Raw genomic sequence first — 12,582 nt, 5'->3', positions numbered from 1 at the left:
TTTTGTCAAATATGATAGATTAATGCAATTTGCTAAAGAACCTAAGCCTGATGCACCAATTGCACCAATTTAATTTCGACTTTTTAAATATTAAAGAAAAGATATATCATGAAATAGTTAATTAGAAGGAAAAAATGAAGAAAAAATATGAAATAATAAGAAAATAAATAATAAAAGTAAAAGTTGAAAATAAAATGATGAGCTTAATTAACAAAGAAAGAACAAAAAAAAGCAAGCACAATAAAAAGAAAAAGAATAAAGAATAAAGAGCTTTATTGTTTTAAATTAGTTTTTATAATTAAGAATATCACAATACAAAATAAATAAACTGTTTTTACATAAAATTAAATGTTAAATTTAATAGATTTGTGCAATTTGTTAAAGCAAAACATATGCTTTATGCACCAATTTTATTATAACTTTTTTAAATATTGAATAAAACATATATTATAAATTAATTAGAAGAAAAAATATAATATAATACGAAATTAGCGTATTAATTATTAATAAAAGCAAAATTTGAAATTAAAAAAATTAGCTAGATTTTTCAAAAAAACAAATACATATATTTTACATATATTCCTTTTAAAATTTGTTATTGTAAATATAAAAAGGTGGGTTGGGCTATAATTCTGCCTATCTATTATATTATTATTTTCTTTCAAAACCAATAATTTATTTACTTTTTTCATTAACCCAATTGAATTAATTTATATTATTTTTCTAATTAAATACCTAAAACTCTTATGTGATGCTTATTATAATAGAAATCAATTTAAATACAGACTCAAACATTTTGTAATTAATTTTTGATTTTCCTCTTTATATAATCTGAGCCTCATTAATTTACTCTTAAAGCCACTCTTTCTCGATGTAATCTATTTGAATAATATATTAATTAATTTATTAATAAATGTGAATTTTTAATAATATGTAATTTTTCTTATTTGATTTTTCTTAAAAAATAACCAAATAATCTAATCATCTTTTTTGCCACAATTAAATAAAAAGTAAAAGTATCGTATTTCCATATATATTTTAACTTACATCAATTAATTTATCTTATAATTGTTTTTTAATATTATTTTTATATGTTTTTTTTCAATGATATAAAAAATCAATGTTGTCTTTTTATAAAATTGAACTTATTTAAGGATGAAAAATTTATAACAACTCTCTCAATCTTTATTTTAAATATAATGTAAGTAAGATTAATTAGATTTGATAGACTAAATATGATATTTTCACCTAAATATGATACTATTAAAAATTAATCTTTAAATGCGTTAATATTAAATTTATATTTATCCACTCTATTGCTAAGAATAAATTTTAAAATTATAATTCTATTCTAAATATTTAAAAAAAAATTATTTTATTATTTTCTATCTAAACCAATAATTTATTTATTACTTTAACTCAACTCAATTTATTATTTTTGTGTTGTTTTTCTAATTAAATACCTAGAGGATTTGACTTTCTTCTTTTTATCTGAAAATCTGAGCCACTTAAAATATACTTTATAGCCACTCTTTCTCATAATTACCTTATAATTAATAGATTTATACCTAAATATTAATTTCTAAGATTGCTTAATTTTTCTTTTTGGTTTTTCTTAAAATGACCCCCACATAATTTAATCATCTTTTTTTCCACACAATTAGATTATTTTAATATAATAAAAATAAAAGTGTTTTATCTCATATTTAAAAGTATTTATTATCTTAAATTAATTTCGATCAATTGGTTTATCTCATTAATTATTGCTCTCTAAATCTATTTTTAATGATTTTAGAATACGTATTTTACTTATAGATGTTGTCATTTCATATCTTTTTTATTAAATTTATTGGATAAAAATGCAATAGATTTTTGCTTTAAAAAAACCATTTTTTATATATCGGATATAATATTTATTAATTTAATAGCAAGCTAAAATACGAAATATCAATAAAAATGTAGAATACTGACTATAAGACATAAGGAATACTAGATTTAGAAAAAATCTAAGGTGAATTCTTAGAAAGAATATTAGAAGCATTATAATTCGAAAAACAAGACATTTCAATGTAGCTCTTGGAAATTTTAAGGTAAGACTTCATTTCGTTAGAATCCATTTAAGATAAGTTTAATGAAATTCTAGACGAAAAGTAATTAAATCTGATAGTATAAATAGCTAATGAATATCATTTGAGATATTTAACTCAAAGATAAAAAATTGAAAGCGAAGTGAATTAATCTATTTCACTTGACATAAATGCTAGTTCTGAGAATGCAAATACTTCGAATACTTGTTCATAGGATAAGAAAACTATCTAAGAAAAATATTAAGAAATTCAAAAAGAAGGCTTTGCTGAAGTATCTTAAATAATTAAGCCAAATTTGGAAACAGCCAATTAGCTACATCTAGATTAGCCAGTTAATAGCTTAGCTACAAATGTAGATAACTCAAATAAAAGTGAATCAGAATAATAAGATATTTTAGAAAATGCTCATCTTAAAACAAGTCAGACTGAGTAGATGTTAAAGATCTAAGAAGAGCTTATAATTAATTAGAAGGAAAACGAAGAGTAAATTGTACTATTATAATAAAAAAATGATTAAATACAGGAGGAAAAAAGTACAGAAATAGTTACATATGTTGAAATCAAAAATAAAGATAATTCTGTTTAAAATAATTAGATATGTGAACTTTAATCAAAGATTTAAGAACTCTAAAATTAAATCAACTAATTTATCAATGAATTCTAAGAGTATGTTGTGAATTAGCTTAAAGATAAATGCAAATAGATCAATATGGATGATGTAAGCTAATTAGTTGGAAAATTAGCTTTAGATAATAGTCTGTAAAATGAATCAGAACACATAGAAAAGATTATTCAAAGTTTTAATTTTACAAGGAAACAAGACAAAAACATTAAAGCTGAAATGAAAAAGTTTAGTGATGAAATAATGAAAATAAAAGAGGCTATTAATGAGTAAGTGGTCAAGATTTAGGAGCTTAAAGTGCTTTCAGAGAAATAATCAATTAGCAAGAAGGAGATACTCATCAATAAATTAATTGAATAAATTAGCTAAACAACTTAATAAGACTGGACAAAAACAAATAAAGATATACTAACATAGCTAATTAATTACATTTAAGTTATTATTGAAGAAAATTAATAAGCATCTGAAGAAATGATCCTGGATATTATAGAAAATCTAGAACTTAGCAAGCCAATAGAAAATCAGATTTTAATTGATATAAATAATTTTATCAGTGAATACAAGTAAATATTTTTAAGTTAAGGAGATGATGCTTAGTTATAAACTGAAACAGATCATTGTGAAAACTTTATTAAAAATTTGAATTTATAAATTAATGAAATATGTTAATTTGATTGGAATTAAGTCCATAAAGAAATTCTAGAAAAGTTAAATTCTTACTGCAAAGATATGATAAAATAGAATAAATAAATAGATGAAGAAACAGTTCTTAGCATAATTGAGGATGCAGAAATAAGTAAAGATAAAGAAATGGAGATAATTAATGTAATAAATCTTCTTACTATATAATATTAAACATCAACAAAAACTGATGAAAACAAGGTTCAATAATAAATAGACTAAAAGTAATAATTTATTGATAATTTTATTAAAAATATTAATGAAATATCATAAGTAGATTTGATTAAGGATCACAATCCTACTCTTAATAAGCTAATTTAATATTTAAAAGATGTAGCTAGCCTTAATCAGGAAGTTAATGAATTAAATATAATATCACTTATCGAAAGTATAAAACTTAGTAGATTAAAAGAAAAGAAAATTTTAAGTTAAGCTAAGAGCTTTATAACTGAATATAAGGTTTTATTAGAACAAGATATAAAAATACTTAACGAAGAGTAGAATATTTAATTAGATGAAGAATAATAAAAGTAATTTAAATACGCTTTTGATTTGCTTGATGAAAATAAGAAATAAATTTGTGAAAAATAAATAAAAGTTATGGTAGAATATTTTGCTAAATAAAATATTAAATTAGAGAGTAAATAGATTTTTAGATGTCAAACAATAGTCGCAAAATATCCAGAATTTGAGAACTTTGATTTAGCGCTGTAAGAAATTTAGAAAATTGACAATAAACTACAACCCATAAATATACTTGATATCTACAATAAATGGTTGGAACTAGATTATAGCATAAATAAAGTTGAAAAATAAATTATTTTGTAACTTTAGCAATTTTACTTTTAAAAAAATAGCAATTTAATCCAGTTTGAAATTATTCAAAAATTAATAATGGCTCTTAAATCTAAAAGCAATAACGAAATAGAAGATCTTTTTGATATTCTTTAAATTTCTAATAAAAAAATGAAGAAAATACTTTAAATTTGGGATGATGAACAGAATAAAGATAATTAATAGCCTGAATTTTTAAATTTCAAATAATTCCTTTAGAACTAAATTGATGATAAAAAAATGAAAAGTAAAGTAAATAATAGTAAGGTTTAAATAATAATTGATCTTCTAAAATCTACAGACAAGCAAGATCTTAAGAAACTAGATGAAATTTTTGATTAATTTGATTTGACTTAGAAATAAATTAGATTGATTAAACAATAATATGAAAGTAATTATTAAAAAATATTTAATTAATAAAATGAAGTGATTTAAGAATAACTGATCTTAAAATAGAGAATTGATAAAAAAGATTAAATTTAAAGTAAAATCTACACCTTATTATATCAGCAAAAAGATTATTGCCTTGATGTTGCGAGCTTAAAAGTTATATGTGACTTTTAAAATGTTTAAGAATTAATTAATTCACTAAAATAAAAGGAAGTTAAAACTATAGGATTTTATGGAGATTTTAAACTTTCAATTAAAATAATTTAATCATATTACCCTAATTCTCCAGAATTGTATGACTTAGACCTTTATAAGCCTCCAAATTATGATTAATTAGTGGCTATTACTGATGGGTAGTTAGTATTTTTAATTTTATAAGGTGCGAAAAGTGCTTTTGAAGGTGATGTATTTGATAATGAAGAAGGCTAATTATACATACGTTTCCTCTTAGATAGTTGTCCTATACTTATTACATGCTTGAATGAAAAGTCAGTTTCTTTATGGAGTGATATTAATCCATTTGAATAATTTGAGGCTTTTGTACCTCCAAAGGAATACAAGGATAGATCTTCAATTTTTTTAAAGTAAATTAAAGTAAATTCTTATTTTAAAGAGTAAGGTCAGATTTTATTATCTAATGATTAAAGTAACTGTATGGTAATTCATTAATTTTAATTAGCTAACATTTTAGATTTTAATAAAAATGACACATATAAAAAATAAATATTAGATAATAAATATTTTATCAATTCCCTATTTTATAAAAATAATCTTTATGAATTCGATGAAATTGAAAAAATTTATGAGAAAAAAAAAATTATTTTAAATATATTTGATAAACATACAGAATAAATTAAAAATATTGAATAAATATATGAAAACTTTAAAAATCAAATTATTAGTTTGTAATCAAGCCTTCAAGAAAAAAATATATTGAATGAAATATTAAAATTTGTAAAAAATTAATGTGAAAGTTTATAATTAAATTAATTAGCTGGCGCTGTTTCAGAAAAATAGAATTTAGATAAGTGTAATAATAGTTAAGATTTAGATAAATAATTTAAAATTGATAATTAAATAAAAAATTAAGATGAAAAATAAAATATTAATTAAGAGCATTAAAATTATAATATTAATATAGTTTTTAAAACTCAAATATGCTTATGCTAGAGTAAGTCTGGATGTAAAAATTGCTTAAACTGTTAAATAGTAATAGATGACATCAACAAGAAAGTTGAAAAAACAAGAAAATGGTATCATAAGTTGCATTTTAATTTTAGAAATTATAGTCTATATGATATTATTTGTTTTATCAATAAGGAATAATAAGAATAGAAAAAACCAATTAAATTTAATTCCTTCTAAAATTACCTAAATTGTTAAAACTTTTTTAAATATTTTAAAGTTATTTTAAATTAAGTTCTAAATGACTTTTTTGTTGAATACTAAAAACTTTTTTTTAAAAAAGAAATTATTGAATTGATCTTAGATAATGTTTTTAACATTACATTAGAGTTAATAAATAGAATAATTTTTATGGGACAATTAATAAATTCATAAATAATCTAAGTAAAAGACAACTTTTTAGATTAAATTGACTAAATGTTTGATAAATTTACAAAATTTTAAGAACAAAGGATATACATTTATCCTTTACAATTTGCATATGACACTTCAAAAAAAGAAGAAATTTATTTAAGCATCAATTACAAGATTTAAAAAATCATTTTGAATGATTAAGCTCACTAATTAATTGACTACATATCATTCGATGAATAAGTAGATTATCTTATATATAATAATAGATAAGAATTTGATAATTAAAAGTAGAGAACATATATTTACATGTATAGAAAGAAAAAAAATTAAGATGGATTATAATTCGTATTTTAGATTCCAAACAGTATAGACATTTGTATATTTATAAATTAATATTCCAGATAGTGGATTATTTTTGCAAACGACACTAAAAAGAGCTCCATAGGAAAAATTAACTCAGATTATACTTTTGAAGAAGGAAGATTGGATAAAAATATATATTTTTAGTAAACACAATATGGAAATAGTATTGAAAGAGTTGATTCTTGCATTATTCTTAATGAAAAAAATAACGCTGTAATTCTTTATGAAAAAAAGAAAAAATAATTCTATGAGTTTTTTCTAAGTGGTCAGCTAAAAGAAATTAAATTTGATTTATCTAGAGAAATATCAATCGATGGAGTTATTACAGTTTAAAATATACCATATGAAGAGTCAGGTGAGGTTCAATCAATTAAAAATAGCTGTGAAGGAGACTTTTACTTATTTTAAACCGAAAAGTATCTATATTTAACAAATCCTAATTATATTGTTAAGCATTAAATTTCTCTGAAAGAAAATCTTTTAAATTTTAAACTTATCATAGTTGAAAATGCAAATCTATTGGTAGTTCTTTATAAAAATAATAATTATGAGTGTTATTTAATTTAAGGTATCGAAGAAGATTCAGACGATTCTATAAGTACTAGCAATTTAAGTGAGGATAAAGCCAAAATTGGTAACATAGTAATTGATAAAATTATTAAATCAATGGTTCATTATGGAAGCAATTATAATTTAATTGGATGTCCAGAACTAGTTCATTAGCTGTTTTTTTATGAAAATAGTTTAGATAATCAAATTCAACATTTAGGAAAATCCATTGATTAATATTTCTCCAAATGTATGATACAAAAAAATATATAATTTAAGATAACCCACAATCAAAAAAATTGCTTCAATAATATAGATCTTTTAATAAATAAGCTAGATTCTATAATATAGGTTGTGGATCCTATTACATGCCAAGATTTATAATTTATTTTGTAAACAAGAATTCCTATTTAACTTACAACTATTTAGTAAGCTAATTACTTGCCTTTAAAGGATGGTTTATTTAAATAAGACTTAATGAATATCCCAGAAGTTGAAGATTAAATTGAATAAATCAAAAAATAAATATCGTTTGGATGGATTGAAAATTTAATCTAATTCTAAAATTAAGAAATATATACAGTTGCTATGTGTGGACGTCAATCTGTTGGCAAAAGTTCTTAACTAAATAGATTGTTTGGAACTAGATTTGGTGTTTCAGCTTCAAGATGTACAGATGGTATATGGATGGGACTTTCAAAAGTAGAAGATAAACTTATTTTAGTTATGGATTGTGAAGGGTTATTTTCGATTAGAAGGACTGATGATGAAGAGGTTAAATTGTTATAACAGATAACAAGCATCAGTGACATTACTATTGTTTTCTGTGACATTGACGGTATTAATTAGCCACTTTTATCTCTATTTAAAAAATTATAGATATGTTCTGGCAAGATGCAAAGTGATTCTTTCTTTTTAGGCACAATGGTACTTTTAACTAAAAATATCTAAGATAAAGGAGATTAGAAAAAATTATTATAAGAGAGTTAATCTCATTTAAGTAAAAAAGAAACAAAAAATACGATCTCAAAGATTTTCCGTAGAGGATTGTCATATGGTTTTTTAAAAAGCTATTAAGATAAAGACTATGATTCAAATCTATAATATGTCAGGGATGAGCTTTTGTATAAACAAATACTATTAAAAAATAAACCTAAAAACTCATAACTTCTAATGAATACACTAAAATATTCAATGATTTAAATTTATTTAAATGATGATTAAGACATTGACTTGATAAGCAAGTAATCAGAAATTAAGGAATGTTATGACAAATTCGTATCTTTATTTTATGATATTTCCTAATAAAATTTCATTAACAATGAAAAATTAATGTTATAATTTGTATATAAACCTATTTCAGATGATGAAAACTTATTCATAAGTGAAGAGAAAATATTTGAATATGAAAAAGTAATATTTTAAAATGCTTAAAATTAAACTTCTCTATTTTAATAAGAAGAAGAACACAGCAATAGAGTTTTAATTAACGAGATCAATGAATAAGACTCTCTTAATAAATCTTAAGAAATTTTAATCTAATTAGGACAAAATATTTAAGGATATGGATATCATCTAAACCAATTAATAGTAAATATTCATTAAGATGAAGAAAAATATGATGATTAAGATGAACAAAATAAATTAGAACAGCAATAGTAAATTAAATATGAGTAAGAAGATTAAGTATAATATGACTATAAAAGCTATTAAATTTTGTAAATTAAATAGTAGGAAGTGAAGCTATTTCCGCAATAAGCTCATAACGCTTTTTCAGAAAAAAAATCTTAAAATTACTTGTTTTTAGAAAATATTTTCCTTAGTTGTTTTGGAATTTTATAAAGAATTAATTATAATAATTATATTGATTAAATGTAAAACTTTTTTGATTCCTTTATAAGTTAAAGGACAAATACCATCTTAGAATATTTTAATAATAGAATGCCTAAAGATTCTAAGTATAGGGATATAGTTTATAAATTCTAATAAAAGTTTACTACTATTATACATTCTTTTGACAATTAGTTTGTTATTTGTAGAAAAAAATGTAATAAATGCAATAGATCTTGTATTAATATTTCAGGTCACAAAGGAGATTGTAATTGTGAAACATCTCATAAATGTTATATTAAGTGCTAAAAATGTAATAACAATAATAATGAATGCTTTTTGATTTCAGGTCACTAAGGGATACATTATTGCAAGGAAGTAAATCACCTTTGCCAAGAACCCTGCCAAATATCAAACTCATGTATAGAACTTTGCACATTAATACCTCATTCAATTGATATAAAACATAGCTGCTAGAGTGAGCATAAATGCGAATATTAGTGTAGATTATACGATAAGTGTGGAAAGTCATGCTCACTTTAAAGTGGGCATGAAGAAATAAATCATTTATGTAATTCTACTCAATGCTATGATAAATGTAAATTTTGTGACAAACTATGTGGCTTTAATTTACATGATCATGATGTACTATTGTCTAATATAGAAAAAAATAAAGACCTTCTTATGAAAGAAGGAAAATTAGTTACTTAGCATTTATGCGGAGATTACCATAATTGCTTAGAAAAATGTGAAAAACCAGGAGTATGCAGTATAACTTACAAAACAGAAGAAAAGACATGGGAAACAGCAACATCTAAATTTGAATATCAATTTATAAAACCTAATAAATCATAAAAATAATGCAATGTTAAAATAGAACCTTGGTAAATAACTCATGCTGGTGAGCATTAGTGTGAAAGCGCCTAAAATCATAGGTGCGATTAATAGTGCCCAGAATGTTTAAGTTATTGCTTTGAAAATTATAACCACTCAGGAAATCATAAAAGTAAAAATCACAGAAATAAAGAAAAGTGTATCTTCGTATCAGAAACAGATCAAATAAAAATTAACTATGAATTAGGTAATATTAGAAAATACTTGCCTGGAGAGAGTTCAACACCTGAAAATTGTCTTTAATCTTGTCTTAGAATGGGTAGAGCTCATATACATTTAAGAGTTTGCAAAGGAGGAGATGAATGTGCAGAAAAAAAGTATTCTTTTGCTCGCCACTCTACTAAGAAATATAAACCTTACACCGATCTTGTTTATGATGAAATGTTATGTAAAGGCTATTGGAATAGCATAAACTGGGAACCTCCTGTTGAAGATGAAAACTTATAAATTATATAATCATGCAATGTAGGTTGTTCTCATGAATCACATACATTCTCTCCTAATTATTGTACAAAATAGGCATGGCATGAAGGATTGCACTAAATTGATCCCATAAAGTGTGAACACTAAGGATCTGGTATTGTAGATATATGCTTTACTATTGATACTACAGGTTCTATGGCCTGGGCCATGAGTAGCGTGGGAGAATCAGTAAATAGTATTGTAAAAAAATTTGAAGGAATGGCTGATATTAAGTATTCTATTGTTTCATATAGAGATCATCCTCCTTAAGATTTTTCATATATTTTTTAAATAGATTCTTAATTAACAGATAAAGATATAATTTTATAAGTTTTATCAAATATGGAAGTAGGTGGGGGTGGCGATACTCCTGAAGCTGTTATGGATGGTTTATATAACTCTATAACGTCTATTAATTGGAGAGATCGTTCTCAAAGATTTATTTTTCATATTTGTGATAGTCCTCCTCATGGAAGATAGTTTGGGGTATCTAGCAAAGATAGTTCTTGGACTAAGTATGGATGTCCTTGTGGTATTAATGAATATTAAATTGCAGATTAGTTAAAAGCTTAAAATGTGTATTATTACTTGGTTAAAGTAAATGATTCTTTAAACATGATGGAAAATATTTTTTAAAATATTTTTGGACCATTTTACAAACAAACAATAGATTTAAAAGAAACAAGTAAATTAAATATTGAAATTGTTTAAGCTTTAATAAAAGAAATTAATTTGATGAATGAATTTTATCATCTAAATGATTGAATTTTATTCTTTAAATCTGAGAGAAATTTATTATTTTAAATCTTCAAATTAATATTTGTTTAAAAGTATGTTTTATATGTGAGTATTTTTTATAATTTAACACATTGATAAAAATATGTATTTTATGTATAATAATCAATACAGATATTTTATAATAAAATAGAAAACAATATTTATTTATTTTAATTATTTTGATAAGCTGAGTTTCATTCAATTAGTTTTCACTAACAACTGATCTTATAAATCTTAACAAGTTTTATACATCCCCTTATCGTTTTATTAGTGAAAGAAACTATATCTTTGCTTCATATATTGCTATTCTTTGATAATTATTTCTTTAGTAGGAAATAAATAAATATTTAGTAGAATAATAAATATTATTTTAAAAATTTAAAGAAAATTTAAAATAATAAAAAAAGGTATAGATCAAAATAGGTTTCGAATCTGAACAAAAAAAAAAATAAAAAATGTTTAATCAAAGATTTGAGAAAAAAAATATGAATAAACCATCAATTTGTCTTTTATTATTGATAGATATAATAATTCAACCTATATATTCAAAACTAAAAAATCAGATATACCTGCCTACATTTGTATGTTAAGAAGAAGTATTTAAATTTTTCTTGTAAAAGTAAGAATTCACACTAAGAACCACCAGTAAGTCTTGAAATAGAATTTAATAATAATTTATGTTATTTAAGTTAAATATAAATCATTACATATTAAATATTCTTGTAGACAGTAAATAAACTAACAATGTATTTAAATTAACTTTAAACGATAATAAAAATTAATATGCCATTAAATTTTGTATATATTTTTTAAATTGTTTGATATTTTTTATGAGAAAATCAAAAACAAAATTTATTATTCTTTAATTATAATTTTTTCGGCTCCCTTATCTCTTAATTATTGTAAATTAGAGATTCATTATTTTTCAAAAATTTTTAAATCTTTATTTTAGAATATATTGTAAGATTAATTAAATTTGATAGACTAAATGTTATATTTTCACCTAAATATGATCTATTTGAAATTAATAAGTATTTTTATAAAAAAGGTAGATTTTTCAACTCTATTACTTAAAATAAATTTCAAAATCATAATTCTTTACTAAATATTCTAAAAATTATTTCTTACTCAACCTAAAATTTGTTTATTACACTAAGCTTTTCAAATTATTTACTTTTGTTTTGTTTTTCTAATTATATACATACCTACAATTCCTATATGACTTTTATAATAATAGAAATCAATTTATACACATACATAATCATAAATTTTGTAATTATTCAAAAAATTTTCCTCTTGATGTCTTAAAATCTGAGCCAATTTATATTATTTATAATCATTATTTATCTATATAGTCTATTAGAACAGTCTAATAATTATTTAATTTAAATCTATATGTGAATTCTAAGATTTTCTAGTTTTTCTTTTTTGATTTTTGTTAAAAATCCCCCCCAAATGATTTGATTAACTTTTTTACCACAATTAGATAATTGCAAAATAATAAAAATAAATTATTTATTAATAAACTATTTTAAAAATAATTTATTTTAAAAT

At 22.1% G+C, this 12,582-nt stretch overlaps 2 protein-coding genes across 2 annotated transcripts; both read left to right on the top strand. All coding sequences in view use genetic code 6, as the record gives it.

Annotated features, from left to right (window-relative positions):
• Nucleotides 1-4,753: 4,753 nt before the first annotated feature.
• Nucleotides 4,754-5,095, top strand: TTHERM_000805891 (hypothetical protein; the record flags this gene model as incomplete). The annotated part of the gene is made up of 1 exon (XM_012796546.1): nucleotides 4,754-5,095. The coding sequence occupies one exon, from the start codon at nucleotides 4,754-4,756 to the stop codon at nucleotides 5,093-5,095; it is 342 nt and encodes a 113-aa protein (XP_012652000.1).
• A 1,251-nt stretch (nucleotides 5,096-6,346) lies between these two features.
• On the top strand, nucleotides 6,347-6,985 carry TTHERM_000805880 (hypothetical protein; the record flags this gene model as incomplete). Its single annotated transcript, XM_012796545.1, has 1 exon — nucleotides 6,347-6,985. One exon carries the CDS (start codon nucleotides 6,347-6,349, stop codon nucleotides 6,983-6,985), a length of 639 nt encoding a protein of 212 aa, XP_012651999.1.
• Between the last annotated feature and the right edge of the window lie 5,597 nt (nucleotides 6,986-12,582).

The sequence above is a fragment of the Tetrahymena thermophila genome (assembly GCF_000189635.1).
Source record: "Tetrahymena thermophila SB210 genomic scaffold scf_8254718, whole genome shotgun sequence".
In the NCBI taxonomy this organism is placed as follows: Eukaryota; Ciliophora; class Oligohymenophorea; order Hymenostomatida; family Tetrahymenidae; genus Tetrahymena; species Tetrahymena thermophila.
Note: the sequence above shows the minus strand (reverse complement) of the source record. Positions and strands in the feature narration are given on the sequence as shown.